Source organism: Paroedura picta, chromosome 1, assembly GCF_049243985.1.
Source record: "Paroedura picta isolate Pp20150507F chromosome 1, Ppicta_v3.0, whole genome shotgun sequence".
Classification (NCBI taxonomy): domain Eukaryota; kingdom Metazoa; phylum Chordata; class Lepidosauria; order Squamata; family Gekkonidae; genus Paroedura; species Paroedura picta.
The window spans coordinates 58389933-58415574 of NC_135369.1; the positions used below are offsets into that span (position 1 = coordinate 58389933).

The window sequence follows — 25642 nt, forward strand, 5'->3', positions numbered from 1 at the left end:
CCATTAACTTCAGAGAGAATTACTCTCAACTGTGGCTGTTTAGGATAACTAACCAAGTCTGGTAGAAAATGTGTGTTGTTTGAGAACAAAGGAACAATATGTGGGAATCATAGATGAAAATATGTATGCTTCTTTTCACTTTCAAGTGAAGGTCACCAGGGCTTGATTCCAGTCAAAGGTACCCATGAATTACACCAAATGTCTCTCTCCATTTTTGGCGAGTTTGGTAAGCCTCGGTCTCTCTCCTAAGCTGAGGAAGGGGAATACCCCAGCAATCATGCTACACTTTTGAGGTTTTCAGCCTTCAAAATGTAGTGTCACTGGGTAAAACTATGCCTTGGTTCTAGGTTTCTTAGAGATAATTTGTACCACATTATGGAGGAACTCAGAAGTGCAGTATGACATGTATAAGCTCTAGGTGTTCATGAAAACTTGGACCTGGGGAAGAGTATGAATGCGGTAGAGGGGGTCATTCATAACCTTCAATACAGTTTAGAAGCATTCCCAAGAACTTCTGAAGATCAACCTAATGATGAAAAAAACTTGCCATTTCGTATTATTTCTGGGTAAGGGCAAGCACTGGGCAACTTGCAATGTTGACTGCCTATTAGGTAAACCCAGGACTATATTTCCCATGCCAGTGATTACTGGAATATGTGAACTAGAAATATAACTGAGAATACCTTTGAACATGTGCAAAGAGTATTCTTTGTTCTCCAGCACTTTTGAGAATTATTTATTTATTTATACTTTAATTTATACCCTGCCACTCATGACAATGTTGCCTTGCGGCGGTTTACAATATAAAACAGTCACACAATCCTCATAAAACTACTTAAAACATTAAAATTCCTAAAATTACAACATCAGTGCCAAAAAATAATATGTGCAGTATCAAGATGGCGGTATAACTCTAATGGTCCAGAAATCCAACTCGGATGTTCCAGCCAATCCGATGGCATGTCCTCCCAGGCATGACACTAATATTAACCCGCAGGTTTAACATAGGGCAACATAGATTATGTGGAAGAACATAAGAATCGCCTTACTAAGTTAGAAGGAAGGTTTTGTCTGGTCCAGCATTTATCAGGAGCCAAATACTTTGGGTCATAATCAGACATAATTATAATACGGTCATCTGCTTTGTTCCATGTAGTAACTGGAGGTACTTTGTGGGGAGACTCAGATCTAGAAATAAGAGTGTTGCGAGTCTTAGAGGCTAAAGTGCTGAACACCATTGATTGATTGGATATGCTGGTGTTAGCAGCAACTGCTGGGAAATCTCAATTCAGAATAGGAGAAAAATTACTTGGGGTGTGTGTGTGTGTGTGTGTGTGTATACAGGCTTTTTCAACCAGCATTTCATGAAAGGCTGATATAAGATCATGACTGACTCTTCATGCTTCCTGTCTAACTATATAGGCTTCAGGATGGGAGGAGCTGTTCTTGAGTTCATCAAAGATCCTGAATTTTAGTGCTTCTCTTCCCTACCACCATTCTCTTCCTAGCTCTACATATTTTATGCTTTTGTTTTTTTTTTCATTGAAAGGAGGCTTGTTTTGTGAATAGGATGTTATGTTCTATGAACATTGTGAGCAGAATCTGGTCAAAAACCAATATACAGATCCAGTCAAGGAAATGCACCCATGCATGAATAAGCAGAGAAAACACATGTTTGTGGATGTATTTGAGTTTCCATGGGTTGTAGACTCCCCCCCTCCATGTGTAGAATAATAGTAATGCTCTTAACAACGGTTAGAATTTCGTACAACTCTTTGTATGGAAATACTGAACCAAGGCACATAGTGTTTAATTGTGTGTGTAGTACTCCTATTCTGTAATCCACTGCTAAGCTTTATTAATTTAGCAGGGCCTTTAAGCTGTGCTGAATGTTAGCCAGAAGCATTGGCTCATTCACATATCAACCACTGCAACACCACCAAAAGGAAACTGAAAATAATGGGGAGAGGAACAGATTGGTGGAGAAGGCCTGTTCCCTGGGTGGTCCTCTTGCTATGTTTGAAATGAAAACCTGTGTTTGTCCTGTCTTAATTATCCACTGAGTAGCAGAAAAGAACACTTGCTGTGTGTTTCAGATGAAGTTATCCAGGACCAAATAGATTCCAGGTGCAATAAACAATAGCTTCTGATGCTTTCCATCATCTGCAGCAGAGCCCTCTGATTAAAAGCTGCTGATGGCTTAAGATGATCAATTGTGTGCATGATTTTTAAGCATTTGTGTTTGGAGTCCCAAGATAATTGTGTGTTTAGCTGCTGCTAGAGATGCCAAACAATGTGATTTTAGGCATTGTCCTTACTGAAGATAATTCTGACCAGTTCTAAATTTTTACTCTGCAATATTTAAAGTAGTTTAAGGGGGGAAATTGCTTGGTTTTTGACCAATAAACATGCATGTTTCCAAATGCTTTCTTGGGACCTTTTAAAAGAATAGTTGGTTTTATATATCCCTATTTTTCACTACCCAAAAGAGTCCCAAAGCAGCTTACAAACACCTTCTCCTTTCTTTCCCCACAACATATACCCTGTGCGGCAGGTGGGGCTGAGAGAGCTCTAGCAGAAGTGCTCTGCAAGACAACCATGACTAGTCTAAGGTCACCCAGCCACCTTAACCACTATCCCAAGATGGCTCTTTAACTTCAGTTAATAAATTGAAGGATCCTCATCTTTAGTATTTTATCTTTGGGACACTGGAATTTATGTATGTATTTACAGCTTTTGTAGTAGTTGTATGCTGCTCTTCCCGATGACTCAGGTTGACTCACAAAATTAAAATACATAGCATATAAAGTACAATAAAGTATAAGTATTATAAAATTTAAAATAACATTACAGTAATTTAAAATAGATGGTACCAGTTCCATCTGGAACATTTATTTTTAGGAAAGGGGAATGGGGAGTTTCAATAGATGTAAATGGTGTGAGTTTCGGCAGGGAGGCCAGCAGATGTTAACAATAGTCAAACATAGGCCTGGCAAAACAGTTCTATCCTGAAAACCCTGTGGAACATCTTATTAAAAATATAGAATAGTTCCTATTTCAGTAATATATCAAAGCCAAAATGATGTTGAAATGAACAAATTCCATCAGTATTATAGAAGTTACAGATTAAAAATAGAGATTGATATTGATTTCAACTGAGCCCTGCCTGTTACAGTTGCTTTTTCATACTGAGAGAAGGTAAGACTAGGGTTGCCAACTTCAAGGCAGGGGCTGAAATTCTCTTGGAATTGCAGCTGATCTCCAGACTGCAGAAAATAGTTCCCCTCCAGAAAATGACAGCTTTGGAGGGCAGACTTTGTGATATACTATAGATCAGAAATTCCCAACAGGGGTTCCGGGGAACCCTGGGATTCCGTGAGAGCTCCCTAGGGGTCTGCAGACTTTCCCAGACGTTTGGGTGGCTGCCCGCTACGACATGGTTGGGCAGGGATGCAGAATAGAGGCTCACACTAACTTGCTTTGGGTTGGGGAAACTCCTGAAGATTTGGAGGGTGGAGCCTGAGGAGGAATTGGGGAAGAGACGGACTTCAGTGGGATATAATGCCAGAGCCCCCCTTCCAAAGCAGTTCTTTTCTCCAGTTGAACTTATCTTTATCACTGGGAGATCACTTGTAAGAGAAGGAGATCTCCAACCACCATCTGAAGATTGGCAACTCTAGTAATGCTGTTCTGCTGTTATTACATTATTGCATAGCAGTCAAATGTAGGTTGGGATGGGCTGGGGCTAGATATGTCAATTTTGATAATGCAGAAGGAAAGGGGAAGCCTGACAACATTACTTGCTGTGCAGTGGCAGCAGGAGTGGCCTGGTCACATCCAGTGGGAATTATTATTATTTATTAAATTTTATACCGCCCTACCAATATGGCTCACTTTTGGGGATATGTTAGGGAGGTGTGGTTAGCTGGCAACAATTCCAGGGTTTCTTGAAGCCTGAAAATCATTCCAGGCGGTCTTCCACGATCGAAAGTTTGATTAAGACTGCCATAGGCCCTAGGAGAAACAGAAGCTTTTCCCTAGGTAGTGTCCCCAAATCTCCAGGACATTCCTAACTCAGTGTTGGCAACTGTAGAGAGACAATGGTTTGTACTAGAAGCACAAACTACCTGCTGGCTATGTAAATAGCCTAGAAAGAAAGAAAAAAAAACTGATTATGTACACTTGATATTCAGAGGAGGAAGCCTTCCACTCTCCGTCCTAATGAATTATTAGGCGATAAATTTTAAATCTGCAATTAAAGTTTCAGTAGCTGAAGCTATCTATTAAATTGAGAAAAGCTGTAGAATCAGAGAGTTGGAAAGGGCCATACAGGCAGGATCAGCCTAAAGCATCCAGGATAAGTATCTGTCCAGCCACTGCTTGAAGGCTGTCAGGGAGGGGGAGCTCATCACCTCCTTAGGCAGTAGATTCCACTGCTGAACTACTCTGTGACCCCCCCCCCCGCCCCCGATACTTAGCTGATATTGTTTTTCATGTAGTTAAAACCCGCTATTACAGGTACTATCCTCTACTGCCAACAGGAACCTTTTCCTCCCTCCTCTAAATGACAACCTTTCAAATACTTAAAGACAGCAATAATGTCCCTTCTCAACCTCCTCTTCTCCAGGCTGAACATTCCCAGGTTCCTCAACCTTTCTTCATAGGGCTTGGTCCCCAGCCCCTAGATTGTATCCGCCCACTGCTCTTCAAAACCCAGGTAGACCATTGTCCACACATTTCATATGTGTTCATGCAATCAAGGAGCCAGAAAAACGGATAGAAGACTCCTGAGCTAAGCTCAGTGATTGAGACAACAGTTGGAAAGTGTTTTCACTTCTTAGGTGAATTACTGGTTTCTTGAGTCTGGCTGCAGTCCTGTGAAGGGCAGGATACAGATTTCCAAATTCCTCAGTGACTAGTTACAAGCAGTTTTTTTTTTTCTAATGCAAGTTTGGACACTGTCGGATGTTTTGCGTTTACTGCCCAGTAAAAGTCATGTCCTAACTGGTCTTCATTTTTATTGTCCACAAAGGGTGATCTTGGCTTTGTTTTTGTTTTCAAATTGAACATGTTAGTATGCCAAATATGTTCCCAATAAACAAAAAATTAGTTTGCCTTGCTGAATGAGTCCTCAAAGCAATGAGCAAAAAAGCTATTAACACCTTGGTTCAAAACATGTTTTCTTACAAGTCACATTTTGATTTCCGTGAAACAACTTTAATAATAATAATAATAATAATAATAATAATAATAATAATAATAATAATAATACATTTTCCCCTCTGTCATAAGCAATTTAAAGGTTGCTGATAAGTTGTCAACCAGATTGCCAACTGACTTTGAGGAAAATGTCCTGTCCCTCCCTTTCATAGAGAATTATTATTGTTGTTGTTGTTGTTGTTATTAAATTTGTTACTGTCACCTTCCCTTTCCTCTCCCCACAACAGACACCTTGGGAGATAGATGTCACTAATGATATGTAGATATTTTTGCAGAGAGAATGCAGGGTCCTCAAATTGCTTGTATACATAGCAAAATACACATGTGAACGGACAAGACCATCAAAGATTATAATGGGTGCTGGAAGAAATTGGTCCCTGGAAGAAAGTAGCATTACTGTAACTTGTTCTTCATATATCAGTTCTCATCAGATAGCAGAAACTTTAAGCATTTCTGATCATAGTCATGTTATTTAAATTTAATGCTTCAGTGCAACCCATTTGGGAGTGCTTGGTAGGGTGGTCTATCTTGGCTGTGTATGGAGACAAAGAAGTTTTTTGAGAATTTCAGAAACCCTGTTGGACATGTGTGGCTTGCTATGCTATGCTCAAATGATGCGTGGGGAATGAGGAAGAAAGGAGTAGTAATCTGCTCTGGCTCCTGCGTGATGAGGAGGAAAGGATGGGCAGCTGCTGGTGATGATTTTAGGTGCCACATTTTGTTGAGCTGCCACTGAATGCGTCTTTGAACCGAACTCATAAACTTGTTCTGAGGAACAATTCAGTGAAACTCTTGCCAAGTTATCTTTTTTATTGGACCAATTAATAATGGTGGCAGTTTGCCTAGTTTTTCATAGGATTAATATATCAGACAGGATTTCTCTCGATGCAATGTAGTCCCATGATTTTTTTCAATGTGTTAAAACATCATGGGTTTGGATGCACAGAAAGCGCTTCTTCAGATGTTCAAATTGAGCCTCAGCATCCTGCATTGCGTTCTAGACTGTTCCTGAGGGCTCCTCAATTCTGTTGAGAGGAATATTTATTCAGATCCAATCTTTTGCTTCCTAGGTAATTCAGGACCTGACAGATTTCCTTTGGATCTTGGTGCCAGCCCAACATTTAAGGAGTCAAGATGCATTCATGCCAAATACATTTTCTCCTGTCATAAGCAATTTAAAGGTTGCTGATAAGTTGTCAATCAGATTGCCAACTGACTTTGAGGAAAATGTCCTGTCCCTCCCTTTCATAGAGGATTACCAGGTGATCTCCATGCCACAAAAAAAGCTTCAGCAGTCAGTTTCCATACATTAAACCTGTATTAAAGAGACCAGATGTTTTCTCAACAGCAGTTGGCAGTCTGAAGTTCAGCAGATCAGGCATTACATTGGCCTCTTATGCACAGTGGCAGCTACTGTGTGCTGCCGCTGGGCTGTTGCGGTAGGGCAGGATGCCCCGCCATTCCCCATGTATGCACAGGGGTGGGGCATGCTGGGCTGCCCCAGAGTAGCGCGCGCACTGAATGCTGGGACCAGAAGGTAAGCTGGTGCGGCGGGGGGGGGGGAGATTTGGACGGCCCGGGTGGGAAGTGGAGCAAGCTCAGGTGGGGGCAGGGGGTCACCCCTGCCAGCTCTGGGGCTCCGGGGAGCCTGCAGGGGCACGCAGGGACACCGTATGTTTGGGGTGGGCGGACCAACAGGCCTGGCCCTGGCGATTACACACAGCGCTGGCCTGCCGCAGCCCTGGCTTACCCAGGAAGCTACGAAAGATCCCGCGTTCGCTTAACGCAGGTCTTCTGTAACCCTGAGCCGGGAGGTGCCCACACTGGTGTCGGCAGCGAGTGTTATCGGTGATTTTAACCAAAGTGCTGCTGCCGCCAGCATGGGCATTATGGCCTGTGCATAATGGGCCATTAAGAGGTAAGAACATCAGTTGGTTGTGAAGAGTAGGGCCTTTACTGCAATTGGCCAAGGGCTCTGGAATGCCTTTTTAATAAGGTTCAGAGTTGTTTTCTCTTCATCTTCTTTCATATGTGGGGCAAAATGTTTTGTGCTTGTAGTGATATTTTTGTGAACCCAGGAAAAACTTGATTTGTTAACTAGCCACTAAAACTTCAAAATTAAGTTGAATTAAACTGATAGGTTATTAATATAGCCTTAACCTTTAAGGCTATCCGTGGCTTGGGCCCTACTTATCTGCGGGACCACTTATCTCCTTATGCCCCTGTAGGGCACTTTGCTCTGCAGGTATGAATTTGTTGGCTGTCCTGGACTCCAGGGACATTCACCTGGCCTCAACCTGGTGGAATGAGCTCCTCGAAGAGTTACAGGCCCTATTGGATTTGTCAGCTTTCCACAGGGCCTGTAAGATGGAGCTGTTCCGCCAGGCATATGGTTGAGGCCATGGTGGGTCCTGGAGTTACCATCGGTGGATCCCTTACCACTGGTTATATCAGGACCCTCACTGTCAATGAAAGAGAACTCTTGACCCCTAGTTGGACAGAGGGTGGGAGTTCGAACTCTTGCATCGCCATTTTTTAATGCTCAGTGTTGTTTAATGTTTTTAAGGGATTTTTAGGGGGTTGTACTAGTTTTTGTTTCATTGTGAACCTGTCGGGGACCCGCTTGCTAACTGAAAAAACAGGGTGCCCCTTTGAAGAAAACGTCACGCCAGGCCTGGTGAACGATACAACAGGAACAAGCTTTATTTCAGCAACGTGGAGTCCGCTGGTATGGAGTAAGAGCTTCCACCGAACTCCAGGTGGAAGCTCCCTTTTATACAAAACCCACCTCCTTAGGCTGTATTGCCCCACCCAGTACTTGCGGAGGGAACATGCTGATACAATCATGACTCATGCACATATGCGAGGTTTTCCGGGGTTCTTGATGGCCCATTTTCCTGGAACAAAGGGCCATCTCCGGGCCCTTGTCAAAAGGTGGAGGGGGACATTGAGGTTCTTTAGCGGCCATTGCCACCTCAACGATCGGGTGGGGCGCCCAGCTGCCGGCTTGCCTATGATCACCATGCCCTACCTCCGTGATCGCGGGCGCCTCTGATGGCGGGGTTCGGTCCGGTTCCCAAGCCACCAAGGACCGAACCACGACATTCTGCCCCCCCAAAGGTCCATTCTCCAACCCCCCGGGACGGCCAGGATACCGCTTGTGGAAACGTTCAGTGAGTCGGGGCGCAAGGACGTCCGCTGCCCAGACCCATTCCCGGTCCCCCAAAGCGAAGTCCTTCCATTCCACGAGGTACTGCAACTTCCCCCTGTGGAGTCTAGAGTCCAGGATATCCGCCACCTCGTGGTGCTCCCCCCCCGGCAGGACCTCGGGCGCTGGCGGGGAAAACACGGGGTGCCAAACGTCACCGTCCGGAGTTTTTTTTAGAAGGCTCACGTGAAAGACGGGATGGATGTGCCGGAGGTTCTTGGGGAGCTTGAGCTTGACCGAAACTTCGTTGATCGGGGCCAAGACCTCGAAAGGCCCCAAAAACCGAGGGCCTAGCTTCTTGCTGGGCAAATTCAACCGTAGGTTCCGGGTGGAAAGGTAAACTCGATCCCCCGGTCGGATCTCTTCAGCTGGTCGTCTCTTCCGGTCGGCGTCCTCTTTCTGCGCTGCCTTGACTTTGTGGAGCTGCTCCTGCAGCGACTTCCAGCAGCTCCCGGCACGCTTCCCCCACTCGCGAAGGTCGGCCGATTCCCGGGCGGGGACCTCTCCAAGCTCCGGGAAGTGTCTCAGGTCTGTCCCGTAGACGACGGCAAAAGGCGACATCTCCGTGCTGCTGTGGTCTGCGTTGTTGTACGCGAACTCGGCCAGGGGGAGCAGGGGCACCCAGGTGTCTTGATGATAGGAACCGAAACACCGCAAGTACTGCTCCAGTACTTGATTAACCCGCTCGGTCTGCCCGTCCGTCTGGGGGTGGTAAGCGGAGCTCAGCCCTTGCTCGATGTCTAACAGGCGCAGGAAAGCTTGCCAAAACCGGGACACGAATTGTGAGCCCCGATCGGAAATCACCTTGTCCGGCAGCCCGTGCAGTCGGAACACGTGATCCAGGAACATCCGAGCCAACTGTGAAGCACTGGGGACACTGGCGCAAGGAATGAAATGGGCCTGTTTGGAAAATAGATCTACCACCACCCAGATCACCGTTTTCCCCTTGCTGGGAGGCAAGTCTGTTATAAAGTCCATGGAGATCACTGACCACGGCCGGGTCGGGACCTCGAGCGGGTGCAGCAGACCTTTCGGCTTGCCAACCCCCGGCTTGCAGGTCAGGCAGACAGGACAACCACTGACGTAAGCTTTTGTGTCCCGCCGCAGACTGGGCCACCAAAACCGCCGCCGGGCCAACTTCCAGGATTTTACGAAACCGAAGTGCCCGGCGGTCTTAGCATCGTGGCAGAGGCTGAGGGCTTCCCGTCGTAGCCCTTCCGGGACGTAGACAGCCTCCCCCCTCCGCCAGAGACCGGAGTCCAAAATCAAAGAGTCCCGGAGCTCAGCCAGCTCCTCGTCTGTCCCGTAGGCTGCCACTAGGCGGTCTCGGAGCGGGGCGGTCGCCGGGTCGGGCTCCCATTCCTCCCTGGCCCGACGCCTAGTGACGACCCCCCGTCCCAGCTGCTCCTCACCAAACACGGACCTGGTGCAGGGAGCGTACCCCTCCCCATAATGCGGCAGACGGGAGAGGGCGTCCGCGAGGAAATTCTCTTTGCCGGGGATGTGACCAAGCTTGAAATTGTACCGCGAAAAGAACTCCGCCCACCTCATCTGCTTGGCGTTCAGGGATCGCGGTTGCCGGAGCGCCTCCAGATTCTTGTGATCCGTCCAGACCTCGAACGGCTCCTCTGTTTCCTCCAGCCAATGCCGCCATTCGGTGAGGGCGAACTTAATCGCAAACGCCTCCTTCTCCCAGGTAGACCAGTTCCGCTCCGTTTCGGCGAATTTTCGTGAGAGGTAGGCCGCCGGCCTCAGCTGTCCCGCCTTGTCTCGCTGCAGGAGAACCGCCCCGGCTGCTGCGTCGCTGGCGTCGACTTGTACCACCATCGGCTGGGTTGGGTCGACGTGCAGTAGCGTGGGCTCAGACGCGAAAGCTTGCTTGAGGGCCAGGAACGCTGCCTCCGATTTCTCATTCCAGCCGAGCGCTGCGCTGGGCCGCGTGGCGCGAGGACCTCTCCCCTTGGTACCTAGCAAGTCCGTGAGGGGAGCCACTACGGAGGAGTATCTGGGGATGAAGCCTCTAAAAAAGTTAGCAAACCCCAGGAAGCTTTGTAGCTGTTTCCGGGTGCGGGGCCTTTCCCAGGCCAGCACCGCCTGCACCTTCTCGGGGTCCATAGCTATGCCCTGGGCTGAGATGCGGTAGCCCAAATAGTCCAGGGAGGGACGGTGGAATTCGCACTTAGCCAGCTTCACGTATAGGTGGTTTGCCAGCAGGCGCTTTAACACCTCCCTCACCAGGGTCACGTGCTCTTGGGGATCTTGGCTGTAGATCAGGACGTCATCCAAATAAACAACCACCCCCTGAAACAGAAGGTCCTGCAACACCTCATTAATTAGACTCATGAAAACCCCAGGTGCCCCGCTTAAACCGAACGGCATCACTTTAAATTCGAATTGTCCCAATTGACAGTTAAACGCTGTTTTCCACTCATCCCCCTCCCGGATGCGTACCCGGTAGTACGCCTCCCTTAGGTCCAGCTTAGTGAACAGAGTCCCTTTGCCCAGCCGGGCCAGCAAATCCGGGATCAGCGGGAGGGGGTAAGCGTTCCCCGCTGCGATGGCGTTGAGGCCCCGGTAGTCCTGGCACAGCCGTCGGGACCCATCCTTTTTCCGGACGAACAAGACTGGAGCTCCCATGGGACTGGAAGCGGGCCGGATGAAACCTCGGGCCAGATTTTTACCCAAAAACTCCCGGAGGTCCTTGAGCTCACCCTCACTCATCTTGTAGATGCGCCCTTTGGGTAGTACCGCCCCCTCTGGGACGTTGATAGCGCAGTCCGTGCGGCGGTGTGGGGGTAGCTCGTCCGCTTCCCGCTCGCTGAAAACGGCTGCGAGGTCTCGGTACTCTGGCGGGACCTCGGGCTCTGGTATCTCCTGCTGCGCCGCCGCCGCTCCCCTGGGACGCGCCGCCGTCCTCTTGTGGCTGGAATTCTCGTGGGGGACCCGATGCCGTGCACCCACCGTCAAGTCGAACTTCAGGGTCCCCGCCCGCCAGTCCACCACGGGGTTGTGTTCCTTCAGCCAATCCAGGCCCAACACCGCCCGATATCCCGCTACGGGGACCTGGATCAGCCACCGCAGCTCTTGGTGGTCCCCTATGTGGATGGCGATAGGACCCACCTCCTCCCCGAAAGGTCCCCCCTGAATCGGGCTGCCGTCCATCTGGACGAAAACCAGGGGAACCTTCCGAATGCGCTTCGGTAGCCCCAAAGCCCGGGCTATCTGGGGGTGGACCATGCTGTGGTCGCATCCAGAGTCCAAAAGAGCCTCCCCCACCCAACTTAGTCCGTTCTCCGGGTTCCGGAGCTCTAAAATTACCACGTTCGGAGGTCGCGCCTCATGCTGTAGGGGTTTTCCCTCGCACCGCGGGACCTGCTGCCCGGCGCCGTCTACAGCAGGTCCTGGCCGTTTCCCGTCGCCTGGGCGCTTCCCGGTTCGTTGCGGAGGTCCTCCGCCCGGCGTGCCTGCTGGGGGCGTGTCGCACCTCCCCCCTGGGAGAGCCCGCGGTCCTCCCCCCCTTGCCGTTGGCACGCTGCTGCGAAATGTCCTGACCCCCCGCATTTCAGGCACAGACCTTCCCGGCGTCTCCTTTCCCGCTCGGGGTTCGGGGGTCGTTTGGGGCGAGAGTTGTCGGGGCCCGGTCTCGGCGCCTCGGCTGACCCGCCTTTGGCCTCCCGGGGGGGTGCGGCGGCCCAACCCAGGCTGGCTTCCAGCTTGGCGACCACAAAACACCACCCCTCCAGTGTAGACAGATCTTCTTCCGTCCCCTTGATCACGGCCCATTCCCTGAGCTTCGGGTTAAGGCCCTCCCGGAAGTACTCGATTTGGGTCTCCTCGTTCCAGGAGAACACCTTGCCTGCTTCCCTCCGGAAAATGTCTATATAGTCCATAACCCCCCTAGTACCCTGTCGAAGTCCCTTGATCCGACTCTTTGCCTTGTCCTCAGCCTGGGGGTCCTGGAATCGTCGGCGGAGCGCGACCATGAAGTCCTGCAGGTCCCGAGTTGCCGGGTCGCCGCGCTCGGCCAACCCTAGGTACCACTGACCCGCCTTGCCCTGGAGACACGAGGCCACCCCCCAGACCAAGTCCTCGGAGTCCTCATACCGGTCTCCATACCTCCGGGCATGCGTCAGCGCGTGGAGGAGGAACTGCGGGAGGTCGTCCGGCGTCCCGTCGAAACGCGCCTTAAGCTCTGGGGGGGAACGTTTTGGAGAGTAGTCCGACCCCCTCCGGATCCGGGATTCTCGGCGTCCGCCGTCTCGTCCTGCCCCGCTCCACCGGCTACCAACTTGCCCAACGACGCCGTGCCGCTCCCTGCCTTGCACGTCGCTCCTGCGTTGGTCCGGCTCTCGCCGCCCCGTCGGCTCCCCCGCTCCCCCGAGATCCTCTGCTATCTTGCCTCTCCGCTGGCCGTCTCGCCTACTCGGGACTGAAAACTGCTCCGGGTCGGGGTCCGGGGCCCGCTCACCAGTGCCGGGCTCGTCCTCGTCGCTGGAGACGTCCTCACTCGACGCGATCCCCTCCGCCGTTGTATTACCGGTCCCTCCGGGCCCGGCCCGAGCTTGCTCACGGGCTTCAGCTGCCTGCAAGCGCCTGGCCAAGTCCGCCATGGCCCGCCGCAGGTCCTCTAGGGATTCCTCAGGTCCTACCGGGCGAAGCGCCTGCCTCAGCTGGGTGTCCCAGGTTGGGGCCAACCCCCCAGACCTCGGCGCGCTCCCCGCCGTGCTTGGGAACCCCATGGCCCGGCGCCTTCCCTTGGCCGCCGCTGCCGAGGGTCTCGGGGTCCCGGACAGCTGCTCCTGGCCCCCCGATTTTCGGAGGAAATCTCCCGGGGACATTAAACTCATGTTCCCGGGGTTCGTGGGGGTCGAGACCGCCCCGTTGCTTGAAAACGCCATCTCTGGATCCGTCCCGATAAGCGCTCGGATGCGATGCCGACCCTGGAGTTCGGTGGGAAGCTCTTACGATGTCGGGGACCCGCTTGCTAACTGAAAAAACAGGGTGCCCCTTTGAAGAAAACGTCACGCCAGGCCTGGTGAACGATACAACAGGAACAAGCTTTATTTCAGCAACGTGGAGTCCGCTGGTATGGAGTAAGAGCTTCCACCGAACTCCAGGTGGAAGCTCCCTTTTATACAAAACCCACCTCCTTAGGCTGTATTGCCCCACCCAGTACTTGCGGAGGGAACATGCTGATACAATCATGACTCATGCACATATGCGAGGTTTTCCGGGGTTCTTGATGGCCCATTTTCCTGGAACAAAGGGCCATCTCCGGGCCCTTGTCAAAAGGTGGAGGGGGACATTGAGGTTCTTTAGCGGCCATTGCCACCTCAACGATCGGGTGGGGCGCCCAGCTGCCGGCTTGCCTATGATCACCATGCCCTACCTCCGTGATCGCGGGCGCCTCTGATGGCGGGGTTCGGTCCGGTTCCCAAGCCACCAAGGACCGAACCACGACAGAACCACTGTGAGTTCAAAAGGAGAGCAGCAGTATACAAATTTGAAAATAAATAATTATTATTATTAGAAATAAAATAATAAGAGAACATAAGAGAAGCCATATTGGATCAGGCCAGTGGTCCATTCAATCCATCCCTCTGTGTCATACAGTGACCAACGCACAGGAGCCATCAGGAGGTTCACCAGTGGGGTCAGAACTCCAGAAGGGTTTGTGTTTAGAAGCTGAATATCTCTCATTATCTACGGAAATAGATATTTCAGTGAAATTAATACATTTTAGTGGGTGTTATTCTCCTTTTCTGCTCAGTTAATGTCGGTGTCTTCCTTTACTGCCAACATGGTCTCTTGCATCAGAAGGAGGCTCCAGTACATCAAAGGAAGTTGCCATAATTACCTGAACAGAGTAGTAATATCAGACCACATCAAATCTTTGGATCTGGAAAGTAGTAGTGAAATAGCTGTGTTGTTAAAGGTTTGAAGGTATGTCTTTTAAACTTTTTGTATATTACTATCTGCAGGAACTAATTCATGAAAGACTTGGATAAAAATAAATATTTGAATAGTCTTTGAACACAAGAGAGCTTGGGCAAGATTAGATTTAATGTTTTTGTGATTAATATGATCATATGAGGAATTTCCATTGGATGTCAGATTTACAATGTTTACCCCCCCCCCCCCAAGGCTTAAACCATTATATGGAAATCTAAAAAGAAACCATCAGTTCAGGAAAAAAAAAACACGTTTAAAATTAAACATGGCAAGTATAATATGTGGAGTAAAAAGATGTCCTGTGTAGAAAGGGGTTAGAAATTTGTTTAAATTTTGGGCCATCCTTTTATTTTATGGAAACTGACGAGAAAGCCCTTGTTAAGTAACAGCAGAAACGTTTTTAAATACTAGAGCCATAGAGCAAAAAGAATTAATAGCTTATGCAGGGATATGCTGCCTTAAAATCAAGCTGCTTGTTAGGAGATTCAAATGTGAAAATGTGTTCAGGTTGTGGTCTTCTCCCCCCCCCCCTTTACATTTCACAAAATGCTTTAAAGAACTAGATGCCATAGTGATACTCTGTTGTTTTTGAATTATGGCCACACAGTGGTGCTGTTGCACTGTACAAAATATTTTTCTTTTGGCTTTGAGAACTGGCATCCAGGCGGTACATATTTAGCTAAAGCACAACTGCTTACCTCTCATCTTTTCTGTTAAATGCTATCTCTGAATACCTGTCACCAGGCAAACAAATTTGGAATAATAGTCCCAAATGCATTGCTGTCTTTTGGGGAGGGAACTTTGAACTGCATTGCCATTGGTTAATAATGACTAGCCTAAGAAGATGACTTGGTTAACAAGCAGCAGAATGTGCTGAATATTAACTTCCTTTTATTGAGGTCTTATTTGATCCTGTGTTACTTGTGCCATAAACATTTGGAACAAGTCAATATTGTAAGAATAATGCAAGATGCAATGGGACTGATTTAATTGCAAGAAAGATTTTAATAAAGAAAGGATTGGATCCTCCTATATCCATTCTCCTAAGGCTGGTTCTTTCATAAGACTATAAGAAAAGTCTTGCTGTATAAACCAGTGATCCATCTTGTCTAGCATCCTATCTTTTGCAATGGCCAGACAGATCCTCTGGGGGTACCAAAACAGTTCAGAGGTTTCTCTGCTGTTGCCTTCTCATTCTGGTATTCAGAGATAGACTGCATCTGAATTGGAGGATTCCTCCACCCACATGCATCTTCAGCTGACTTCTTGTGACAGAGATTAGGGGTGCCTTTAGCAGTTCTAAGGATCCACTTTAGGGTATATCCAATGTGTGACTGGTGATGTATTATCCCATATTTCTATTTGTAGTTGGCTCCCTGAAAACGGTTCTTATTAGAAACATAGATTTGGAAGGTACCCACAAGGTCATTAGTCCAATCCCCTGTAGAATGCAGGAAATTCTTTTGAATTAATTTCATCCCATTGGTACTGGTCTGACCCTCTAGAGCAGTGGTCCCCAACCTTTTTATCACCGGGGACCACTCAATGCTGGGGACCACTCAACGCCTTTTACTGAGGCCCGGTGGGGGGGTAGTTTACTCCTCTACTCTCAACCACTGCCCTAACGCTCTCTGATCGCTATGGTAATGTTTAAACATCCTTTCAAAATAAGATACAGACACGCCACAACAATGAAGTGTGTTGTAAAGGACGGGGGGGGGGGGGGGGATGAAGTAAAGGGCAGGGGGGGGAGAAGGCGTCCTTCGGAGCCCACCTCCAATTAGTCCAAGGACCACATGTGGTCCGCGGCCCACAGGTTGGGGATCGCTACTCTAGAGGAACAGAAAAAAATCTGCTTCATGCCCTATGAAGACGACTATCGTGTCACCTCTTAGTCGTCTTCTCTCAAGGCTAAACAGATCAAGCTCTCTCAACCTTTCCTCATACGTCTTGGTCTCTAAATCCCGCACCATTTTCATTGCCCTCCTCTGGATACACTCCAGTTTGTCTACATAATTCTTCAATTGTGGTAGCCAAAACAAAACACAATATTCTAAGTGAGGTCTAACCAGAGCAGAGTAAAGTGGTACAATCACCTCATGTGATCTGGACACTATACTTCTTTTGACACTATACTTTTTTTTTACTTGCTGCTGATTAGTCTCCCACAATCCTTTTCTTCTTCTTCAGTCCTTAAAAGAGTTAAAGTGAGCTGGCTTCCTCCGGCCATAGTTTTTGGGTGGTATCCAATTGACAATGAAGGAGACTGATTGATAACCTAGGAAATGAATTGTGATGGTGTTCAAAAGCATCGCTGGGTAAAATACCAGCGATGATCACAAAAAAAATGTAGGGCCCATAATAAACCCTCGTACATTTAACTAGAATAGACCCACACAAGACCTTTTACTACTGTAATGCTGAAATTTTCTAGTTTAGGGGAATTAGCCATATAACCAGCCTTATTGTCCACCCTCATGGAGCCTCCTTTCTTTCAAAATGTTGTAGCACTCAGGTGTTTTCCGTGCAGTCTTCTATTTCAACAGGTGTCAATTGTTAGAAGAATATATATAGTAGGAGCATCTCTCTAAGAACAGATTTGCTGGATGAAATCTTTGGTCCATCTGGTACAGCAGCCCCTTTTCCACAGTAGCTAAACCTAGGATATATAATGCTAGAAAGTTGAAAACTACTTGCTGTTTTTCCCCTAGCAACTAGTAGTTAGAATAAGAGGTGCATTGTTGCTGAATATGAGAATTCTACTTCATTCTTCATGATTTTCTGTGGCTATCTACATGAATGTTTCATCAGGCCATCACCATGTAGCCATTCTTTGTCTGAAGTACTTTATTTGTGCACTGGGTTCTGCCATTATGGGAAAAGGAGAAACAATTATCTCTGTCCAGTTATCTCTTCTAAGCCCCTGATAGGCCAGTTATCCTTGTACGCACCTCTTTCAGCTCTATAATATCCATTTTGAATGGTGTCAAGAGCTATATGTGGTATTCTAAATATGGCTGGCCAGGATCTATACAAAGGCATGATACTGTCCATTTTGTGTTTCAATCCCTTTCCTAACAACCTCAGCAAAGACTTTTGACTTTTTAGGTACTGCTGTTCCTTGAGTCAACATTTTCATTCAGTCGTCCACAGCAGTTTCAAAGCTATTTCCTAGTTGGTCACCCCCAGTTCAGTCTCACCCCTATGTGTGTCACTTTTCATTGACATTAATTTCATTTGCTACATTATTGCCTGTTCATCTCATTTGGAGGGATCTTTTTTTGCTTTTCATCATTCTGAATAATGCATTGTGGCCAGTGAATGCCCAACCAGATACCAATAACTCCAGTTCTAATATATCACAGTATATTCATGCTTGGATGATTCAAGGCAAAAAATGTTTTGTGTGGGGGGAGGGTGTTTGATATCCTAATTTATTTATCTTTCCATAAATACTCCTTTTCCCAACTCTCAGGGTGACAGTAAATCTGAAGAGGGACCAGCATGGAGTATATTGCGAGACGATTTCATGATGGGAGCCTCAATGAAAGACTGGGACAAGGAAAGTGCTGGGGAAGACAACATTGGTCAAGATGGGGAAATCAAACAGGAGAGCAGAAGTGACTCGGACTGATGAACTTGAAAGCATGGTTAAATATATTGTCCATCCCAGCAGCCTTATTCTACAAAAGCAAGGACTTGTTAAGGGTTGAAGAAAAACTGTTTTAACAAAGCGTTGTCTAACAATCCTGAAATCCTGTGGTATTTCCTCACTCATTAGGCCTAATTGTTTATTGATTTCCAAAACATTTTGTACAGTTGAGACTGACTCCTTTCCAATCAGAAAGGGGAGGATTTTGTCCAGTTCATTATAAGTTTAAATACTGCTTAATGTTGTGCTCATCTTTCCATTTTGATTTTTGTAACTTGGTTAGGTTTTGATCAGTTTATACAATAAATATTGGGAATACCAGAAACTTGTACGAAATTAGCCATCTCTTATGGATATTTGATCTTTGGGTTTAGAGAGGCTTTGTTTGTGCTACAGTAACCATTAATGTGACAGTTTTGCTCTCTTTACGTGATGATAGGGGTTAGAGACAACCATGGAAAGTCACTTTAAGAGAGAGAGGAAAAGCTGGGATATCGACATGTCATATCATTTTTGTATACACATGAAAGAGGAGAGACATATGATTGGGGAAATTTCAGAAGACACTTCAATATAAAAGGTTTTCACACTGAAATTGCAGTATTAAATGTTTTATATTCAGAGGAGGAAACAGAATTGTGGAATCAGGTTTAGAAAATGATAATGCCTGCAAATGCTGGCAGGGGCTCATGGAAATTGTAGTCCATGGACATCTGGAGGGGCGCAGTTTTGACCACCCCTGGTTTAGGGCCTGTATGGAAATTGAGGCAGGTTGAAGGCAGGAAAATGCTTTTGCTATCCAGGCCTTGCAGAGAGCATTCAGGGCTTCCTTTTTTTCTTCTGCCATTCCATGGCCTTCGTAGCCACTGGCTAAGCCATGTTCAGTTGGGCTCCTGAATCAAAGATTCCTCATTCACTGGGATGTGTTTGGAATTGGAGGGCAGGAGAATTAACAAGGTTACTAGCCTTGGTTTGAACTCACCTTGGGTTTTGTTTTGACCAAAAGGATGCTACTTGCTTTTCAGCCTGCTGAATATCCACTCCCAGCTATCTCAGAGCTTGTGCCTGAATGCTGCTCTTTTATGCTGGGGTTGTCTCCTGTGCCAGGGGTTGTCCTTTGTCTTTTGGATGCTGTGAGGACCTTGCCCACTTCCCTCCCTCAGAGGCAAGATTTTCTCTCCGTTTTTCTCTTCCCTTCTGACTGAGCAACACATTTTATCTATTTTTTCCTTTATGAAGAACAGTGGCTCTCCCACCTTGTCACCATATGGTATTTTGCTGCTTGCTCAATAACCAAATTCCTTCACTAAACACACCAGTACTCTCCTTGAGTTTTTTTTTTTTTTAGTGATTCTTCAGGAATTTAAAGTCAGTTTCTAAAAACACCAGATCTCTCCATTCTTTAGAGCTATCTCCCTATTGTAATTGGGTAGGGAAATTCTTCTCTCATTAGAAGATCTGTCCCCTTTTCTGGCCCAAATGTCTGTCTTTACCTAACTACCCACACTTTCTGCCAACCTTCCCAATAATCTGTTTGTGGTAAACTTCTCTCAGTCAGGGCAAAACACAAATCCTGTCAGTACTAAAACCTTTTCTGTCAAGTCTAGACTCAGACTTGTGGTAGTAGGCCGTGCTCCAGTGACAAAGTTTTTGGAACAGAATAACCAGGTGAGTTTAGTAGGTGTGCAAGTTCAGCAGCAATGTGGGGAAATCAGGGTACTAGTTTCTCCACATCCCTAAAAGGGTAAGCTCACTTTGCACAAAGAAATCTACATAATTAGGAAGTTTTATTTTAAAAAGGGAGAGCAAAAAATAATTTTAAAAGCAAGAAGGTAGAATGCCAGCAGGGGGTTGGGGTCTGTCCAATGTATTCCATTGAGCGTAAGATGTATAACTGTTTGCCAACTGCGAGCAGGCCAGGGACCTCTAACCAATTAGACACTGCAGAGCACAAAGCCTTGTGGGGGGGGCATATGGAGTAAAACGGTTTTTCAAATACATTGGACCCAGATGGTGGATGTCCTTAAAGGTGAAAACCAGAACCTTAAACCTGATATGGTAAGCAACTGGCAGCCAATGCAGCTGCCTCAGCACTGGCTGGATGTGGGCTCTTCAAGATGTTCCTGTGAGAACCCTAGCAGCTGCATTTTGCACCAGATGCAACTTCTGGATCAAGGATAAGTGAGGACCCACATAGACCGTTTATGCACTGGGAACTTCACTGCCCCAGCTCCTGTGCAGGAGCACAAATCAGGGGAGGATGAGCTACACCAGGCCAAATGCTCCCCCATGTGAGTACAGGAAGAGGTGGGGCAACCTGCCACGACTAAAACTCCAGCCTGCAGCACAGCATAAAACCTCCAGTGCATAAACGGTCATAGAGAAAGTTATAGAAATCTAATCTGGAGATGACTGTTGCTTGGATCACTATGGTCAGGTGATCCCAAGATAGAATGCTAGTAGCCATGCCTGGCGTAGGTGGAAAAACGCCAGCGGGGTTACTCTGGTGACCTGGGCCTCCGTTGATTAGGCATCCATGTTCACTCCCAAATTCCTTGCTATGTGTGATGTCTTAAGTTGTACTCCAGCCAAGGTAGGGAGACATGCTTTCAGATCTGGCCCAGGTCCACCGAACCACAGGACCTCCGTCTTAAAGGAATTTCAGCCAACTTTGCCGGAGCCAAGTGGTCACCATTTCCAACCAACTGACAACTGGGTATTAGTGTACTCATGACAACCCAGCCCCAAACTCCAGATCAGCTAGGCCAGAGGGCGCAGGAAGATGTTAAATAGCATTGGGGAGAGTTTCACGCCACAGAGAAGATGGTATGAATGCTTTTTCTCTTTTCCCATCGTGACCCTATGTGTCCGGTTCCAGAAAAAGGAGACCAGCCACTGAAGTACTTGCTCTCGAATTGCGGCCCCAGTGTGGCAGTAGGCTAACAACTTGTGGTCAGTAACTTAAAACGCTGCCAACAGATCTAGCAACACGGGAAGTGCCAACCCACCTCCATCCAGCTGGTGCTGGAGATCATCCGTCAAGGTGACCAGAACCATCTCCACCCCATGGCCGGGTCAGAAGCCAGACTGATAAATATCAAGAACCATTTCCCTATGAAGAAACTCTAAAGAAGTTAGTACACTTTAGCTTGGAAAAATAACAACTAGTTTTTGACATAACAGAGGTTTACAAAATGATGCATTGGATTGAGAAGGTATAGAAATAAATACTTTTCTTCCCTTTTCACAGTAAAAGTGCTTGTGGGCACTTAGTGAAATTGATGAGCAATAGATTTAGAACAGATAAAGGGGTACCAAAGAGTAATCAACATGGAATTCACTGCTTCAAGAGGTAGTGGTAACTACAAACATAGCTTCAAGAGGGCACTGGATAAATACATGGAGCAGGTCTGTCAGTGGCTATTTGCCATAGGGTATAGATGGAATATTATGTCTGGGGCAGTGATGTTCTCGGCGCTTGGGCATGCACAGAGTTTTGGTCCCACAGGTAGACCTGATGGCACCTGAGTTTTGGCCACTGTGTGACAGTGATGGACTAGATGGGCCATTGGCCTGATCCAGCACAGCTACTCTTACATTCTTATGACCTGTTGGTACTAGACTTTCTCAGTCAGGACTGAATTCACACTTTTGTCAGTACCCAACTCTTCTCCATCAGGGCTAGACTCAGACTGATATCTCAGTATTCAGCTCTCAAGTCTTCTCTGCTCAACTGATGCTAAACAATCAAATTTCTTGGTATTAATCCTTCATAGTCTATTAGATGTTTTCTCTAGTGCTACAAGAAGCTATCCTTAATACTTGTAAGCAGAAGATAGTATACTGCAGTAATCCCCAACATGGCACCCACCAGTGCATTTCCTTGCAGTCATTTGCTTAAATCCCTAAAGTAAAGAGGCAGTCCTGATATGATGGCCCCATTCACTTCCCTCCCTCAGATGTAAGATTTTCCTTTTATATTTTCCTTCTGTGACATAGCTGCCCTTATACTGTATTTTCTTCCTTTCTGAAGAACTCTGTCCTACCCTGCCATGGTATATGATATTTTGACACAGCCTAGGATCCTGATGGAAAGATCAGGAACTCTCTTTAACTTAAACAACTTAAATAGCACTTGAAGCATTTCAACTAGAATAATTCTGCAGGGCCTGCAAAAGGAAACTCTTCTGCCAGGCATTTGGTTGAGGTCGACCAGAACCAACGCCCACTGGGCCCCCGAGCCTCCCACCCATGAAACTCAACATTTGATCCAACCAACCCTGGGTCTATCAGCATGCTGCCATTATTACTGTTCTCTCTATTGTTCTATTGTGCTATTGTTATTTACTATTTACTGTTATTATTGTTATTTTTAGCTATTGATTTCTCTGTATTGTTTCCAGTTCTGTTATGTTTCGTGTGAATTGCCCTGAGACTCAAGAGGGCAGTATATAAATGTAATTAATTAATAATTAACAATTGTATTTAACATAGATGGGGAAGGGGTTGAAATTCTGTGATAAGATCAGTACATGCACAGACTTTAGTTCTCAAGCTTTTCACAGTGACTTAAATCTTTATATTGAGAGGCTTTTTGTCCCAGTGTTTCCCCCAAACACTTACATTTACTTTCTTTTCGTATACTCTCATTATTTTGGTTTCCAGAAGGCTGATACACTCTTTCAAGTACCCAAACCTCTTATCTTGAAACACCAGTTCTCTTCTTGAGATTTTAACTAACTCAAGGTTTCTGTAGGCAGTTTCTAACTAACCAGACTGGGATTCTCATGCAAGCCACAGAGCTAACTTCCTATTTGACTGGGTAGGGAATTTTCTTCTCTTGCTAGAAGATCTATTTCCTATCCTTGACTGAGATGGGAGTTTTCGTCTACCTTATATATTTTTATTTATTTTATTGTATGTGTAGGCCGCCACTTTCAGCATAGCAGGTTCACGACAGCTAACATCATTGTTCTGGATACAAACTTAAAATCAATGAACACAATATAATAAAACAATAAATTACCCTTCTTCCACCTCACCCCGCTCCCCTGGCTACCAGCACCCGCTGAAAGGAGATGTTACCCAGATGGATGAGATATGAAGGGCCTCAGTGCAGGAAGGGCTTCCCAAACTTCCTTGCCAACTTTCCCCAACAGTTCTCTCTGTGTTAAACTGTTCTCTACTAAGGCTGAAATCAGACCCTCTTCAGTCAAGGCAGAAATCTGACTGATTCTTTCCCCAACATGCCGCTCTCTCGAGACTTCTGTGTTCAGCTCATGCTAACCAATCAGATTGCTTGGAATGGCTTGCCATTCAAGGCTCCCTGTTTCTAGTTCTTCGTACAGCACTTCTGAGCTTCTTAAAAGTGCCATTTGTCACACCTGGCATTTCGTGAATTAATTTCTATTGCCGACTTCCACATGCCTACATTTTGGCTTCTTCATAAGAAGGGGGCCATGGAAGAAATTCTGACAGTTCCTCTGTGGTTTATACTGTGGAAAGGTGACACAGTGGTCAGAGAATCAGAGTAGGACTAGGGAGACACAGGTTCAGTTCCTGATTCAACCATGAGGCTTGCTGGGGGAGGGGGGGCTGCGCCAAATTAAATGAAAGATGCATTGCATGGAGTTCTTTGGAAGGAGGTCAGGATAGAAATGTAGTGGAAAGGAAGGTCCTCAAAAGCCCGGTACCTTGGCATGTACCACACGAGTGTGGCTGACACTTAACTTCTTGTTCTCCAAATAAATTTTAAAAATCATTTGCTGACCATCAGGCATTTAAATGAATTGGACTGGCATGCTGGTAGTAACCCCACAGGCTGCATATATCAGGTTGGAGAAATGGAATTTTCAGATGGACAGTTCAAAAAGTTATTTGGAAGTAGAATTTGTATCCAGCTGTTCTTTATATCTGTCTGAAAACTGCATCTTCCATCTGTTTTGAGATGTGTAAGAAATTCACTCATGCAAGCCACTGTTGAATATAAGAGAGGCCAATTATACCTTACTAAGATCCTTGTTTGATATGCCAAATGCATGTTCAGGGTGGGTTAATCTTCCTCTTTCCCAGGGCATGTAGGGAAAATTATACTGAGCATCTGGATGGCATGGTAAATTGCCAGCTATTTTGGAATGCTTCTCTTACACCAGATGCAAACTCTTTTTTATTTGTGATTTATACTTTTAAAGGCTTAGGGCAGGTTGCAACAGTTCTTATAAAAAAATAAACAGAAACAGCTGAAATATAAAACATCAGAGTAAAAGCCCACACAATGTCAATACCAGAATTTCAAATACCAGCCTTGTCTGACCACCCTAAGGCAGCCCAGATTGACAGTGTAATTCTAAGTCTGTTGAAATCCATGAGCTGAGAAGGAGGCAACTGTGCTGAAGATTGCACTGTAATTCTTGTGTCTTCTGCTAGGGCTGGGGAGGAGAGAGAGCCATGAAAGCCTCTTTCTATTCTTGCCCTGTGGATTTAAATGGATAATATGGTGAAATGGGGTACACGAGTTCTGGAAGACAATGCAGGGGTCTCCCAGTAATGTGGCTGCCTGTGGGATAAATTCTTTTTTATGTGAGCACTGGCTTCAATATGAATTATATTGTCCACTCTGGTTATACTGCAGTAAACGTTCAGGAAGCATCAAATAGGAGTTAAGTATTCCTACCACATGACCTAACCTAGAAGGTCCAAGCTACCCTGATCTTGTCAGATCTTGTAGGCTTGGCCTTCGTTACTATTTGGATGGGAGACCACCATGGAATTTCAGTGTTACTATGCAGGGGGAAGGCAATGGCAAACCACCTGAATTAGTCTCTTGCCTTGAAAATCCTACAGGATTGCCTTAAATCGGCTGCAACTTTGATGGCACTTTACACATAGACGCTCCTAATATCTCTCAATGTATTATGTTGAATATTTTATTGAGAATCTTTCTGCAGCTCTGAATGGCTTACAGAAGAACAAGATAAAATGAGCTTACACAAAACCGAAGCTTTTTCAAAATAAACTCTGCCAAAAAAGGTGCAGCCATCAATCAGCAAATATTTTCATGTCCTCAGTCAACCACAGACCTTTTAAAATAAAATAGCTATCCAAAAGCCCTTTCCAAGGGGTTAAGAACAGTGATAGAAAATGCTCAAACAGACAGAGAGGCTGAATACAGTTTGTTTAATAATTCATATAGGAAGGCATAGTCCTTCGGAACAATTACATGAATTACAAAATTTATGGTAGCACAATCTGAACGCCCCGATGCATACAGTGTTGGTGGTATATCCCAAGTTCACAGTGTATGCCAGTGACCACCAACATGGTGTTGAAAATTGCTGATCAAGGCCCAGATATAGTGCATTCTTCAAATCAGGAAATGTGCCAACCACTTTAAAAGGATGCCTGCATGGTTAACAAATCAAAGAAGCTATAAAAGGCAGAAAGGTTTTATTTAAATAGTGGAGGACTTTCCTGATCAAGATAAACCAAAAAAAAAACCCTCAAGTTCTGACAAAACAAATGTGTGCTGACATGAGGTGAGCAAAACAAGAATCTGAGGACCAGATGGCCCAAAATACTGAAGCAAACAATAAGTATTTCTTCAAATACAT

General features: G+C 46.4%; 1 protein-coding gene across 2 annotated transcripts in view; it reads left to right on the plus strand.

Annotated features, from left to right (window-relative positions):
* The window catches only part of RRP15 (ribosomal RNA processing 15 homolog), a 36202-nt gene extending 17834 nt beyond the window's left edge, over window positions 1-18368 (plus strand). For both annotated transcript variants that reach the window (XM_077339616.1, XM_077339623.1), the window contains exon 5: window positions 17856-18368. In XM_077339616.1, coding sequence (XP_077195731.1) covers window positions 17856-18014 — 159 coding nt within the window. In that variant the 3' untranslated portion in view covers window positions 18015-18368. The remainder of the gene's footprint in view (window positions 1-17855) is intronic.
* Window positions 18369-25642: the final 7274 nt, after the last annotated feature.